General features: G+C 36.9%; 1 protein-coding gene across 1 annotated transcript; it reads left to right on the top strand.

Moving 5' to 3' along the window:
• The first annotated feature begins 1373 nt into the window (after positions 1 to 1373).
• LOC109589785 (putative ankyrin repeat protein RBE_0317) lies at positions 1374 to 1732 on the top strand. The gene is made up of 2 exons (XM_020005801.1): positions 1374 to 1494; positions 1533 to 1732. Exons 1-2 carry the CDS (start codon positions 1374 to 1376, stop codon positions 1730 to 1732), a joined length of 321 nt encoding a protein of 106 aa, XP_019861360.1.
• Positions 1733 to 2422: the final 690 nt, after the last annotated feature.

The following is a 2422-nucleotide window of genomic DNA, read 5'->3' as shown; positions in this document are numbered from 1 at the left end:
TTCCGTATTATAATGGTGATGTACATGTACATGTACGTAGTACATGTCTGTCCACAACACAAATACAAGACACCCACACATAGCCATTACTTCATTTCTCGGCATGCATGTGAAAATCTTAATCTATACTACAGTTAAAAAACAGAAATCTGTTGTCTATTAAGATACTAATACAGATACTATTAAGATGCTACAAATCTGTTCATTATTACTTATAATTGAAGATTTGGTATAGATGGGGCAAGACTAGTCTCGCTGCCCAGACCCTCCGTTTACGGTCATTGGGGCGTCCACCCCAATGACTGCAGGTGGAGGGTCTGGGCAGCGAGACTAGGGCAAGACTACACAGTTTGTAGCATAACTAATTTTTAATAACAGCAAAATAAAAGTTACAACTACCAGCATTATGTAAATAGCATATGAATATGTATTATATATATATATATATATATATATATATATATATATATATATTACATAATAATGTCTTGCCAACTGCATGCAATAATTGTTTGTAAAGCTACTTTAAAACCTCAACTTACCTAAATAGTAAGCTCAACACTAGTAGCTGTGCCGCTGACGCCACAGTAGTGGAGTATAGACCCAGGAGGTGCTGAGAGGAGCAGTACAGATATCCTCCATCTTGCCTTCAAGGTGTGGTGGTGTTGCTGGAATCTAGTTGCCATGGGTACCCTATACTACCATAGAGTATTATGCTACCTCATGAAGCACTCACGAGCAGTTGTACAACTATATTTCACGAATATTTCAATAGGTCTTACAATATTATTATGACGTTATTTCCCGTACGTATTGGGTGTATCTATATGCTACCGCCTATATAATACGGCGGTACATGGCAACTTCCAGAGGAGCTTCAACTAGTCGTTGTCTGTATGCATTTGAAAGAAGAGATCATGAAGAAGCTGTTCGGTTGCTAGGTTTACAGGATCATAAAGTACTTTCCCGGGATGAGCCTGGCCTGCTTTATCTTTCTATAAGTAATGGCTGGTTAGATGTTACAAGAGATCTCGTCACTAATTACCGTTTTGATCCACATAAATACTACTACTATAATGAATCCTGTATTTATACTGCTGCTAAAAGTAATCACGTTGATATAGCTGAATATCTTATTGAAGCCTGTGTGGCTGTGATCCAATGATGAGTTCTATACTAGGTATGGTTTCCCTGTTCTTCATTATGTATCTAGTGAAGGATTACTTGATGTCTTGAAGTGTATGGTCATGAACATCAATGGTCATATAATGGATGAACAATATCGTGATACTGATGGTCAGACTGTTCTTCATCTTGCTGTTAAACACATAGATGTTGTAAAGTATCTCATTAACCAGTGTAACTGTGATATAATGACTCCTGATAAATATGGAAATACTATCCTACATGCTGCAGCTAGAGAAGGATCACTTGATGTCATGAAGTACCTCATCAATACTCATCACTATAATCTAATGACTACTAACAATAGAGGTGAGACTGTTCTTCATTGTGCTGTTAAGAACATATAGATATTGTAAAGTACCTCATTAATGAGTGTAACAGTGATATAATGGCCACTGATGAATATGGAAATACTATTCTACATGCTGCAGCTAGACAAGGATTACTTGATGTCATGAAGTACCTCATCAATACTCATCACTATGATCCAATGACTACTAACAATAGAGGTGAGACTGTTCTTCATTGTGCTGTTAAGAACATATAGATATTGTAAAGTACCTCATTAATGAGTGTAACAGTGATATAATGGCCACTGATGAATATGGAAATACTATTCTACATGCTGCAGCTAGACAAGGATTACTTGATGTCATGAAATACCTCATCAATACTTGTCACTGTAATCTAATGACTACTAACAATAGAGGTCGGACTGCTCTTCATCGTGCTATTAATTACATAGATGTTTTAAAGTACCTCATTAACCAGTGTAACTGTGATATAATGGTTACTGATAAGAATGGACAAACACCTCTTCATTATGCTGCTAATTGGGGTACACCTGTAGTTGTTGAATACTTTTTATCAACTGGTAATTGTGATCCTTTGGCTAAAGACAATAAGGGGAGGACACCATTACAACTAGCTTATAGTGATACTGTCTTTGCTGTCTTCAAGAAGTTTGGTGACATTAAAATATCTCATCCAATTGATTCTTATGTTAACGTTCTCCTTGTGGGTAATCCTGGAGCTGGTAAAAGTACTCTTAGTCATGTCATCAATGACACAGCTGCTGGTTCTATTGTTCTTGGTTTTATTAGAAATGTTGGAGGGGTAGTGCCCTGTACTGCTGGCATCATTCCTTATAAACTACAACACAGGACAATGGGTAACATCATTCTTCATGATTTTGCTGGTCATTCAGAATATTACTCCAGTCACAGTGCTGTCATTG

The sequence above is a fragment of the Amphimedon queenslandica genome, unplaced genomic scaffold, assembly GCF_000090795.2.
Source record: "Amphimedon queenslandica unplaced genomic scaffold, v1.1 AMPQUscaffold_10889, whole genome shotgun sequence".
In the NCBI taxonomy this organism is placed as follows: Eukaryota; Metazoa; Porifera; class Demospongiae; order Haplosclerida; family Niphatidae; genus Amphimedon; species Amphimedon queenslandica.
Note: the sequence above shows the minus strand (reverse complement) of the source record. Positions and strands in the feature narration are given on the sequence as shown.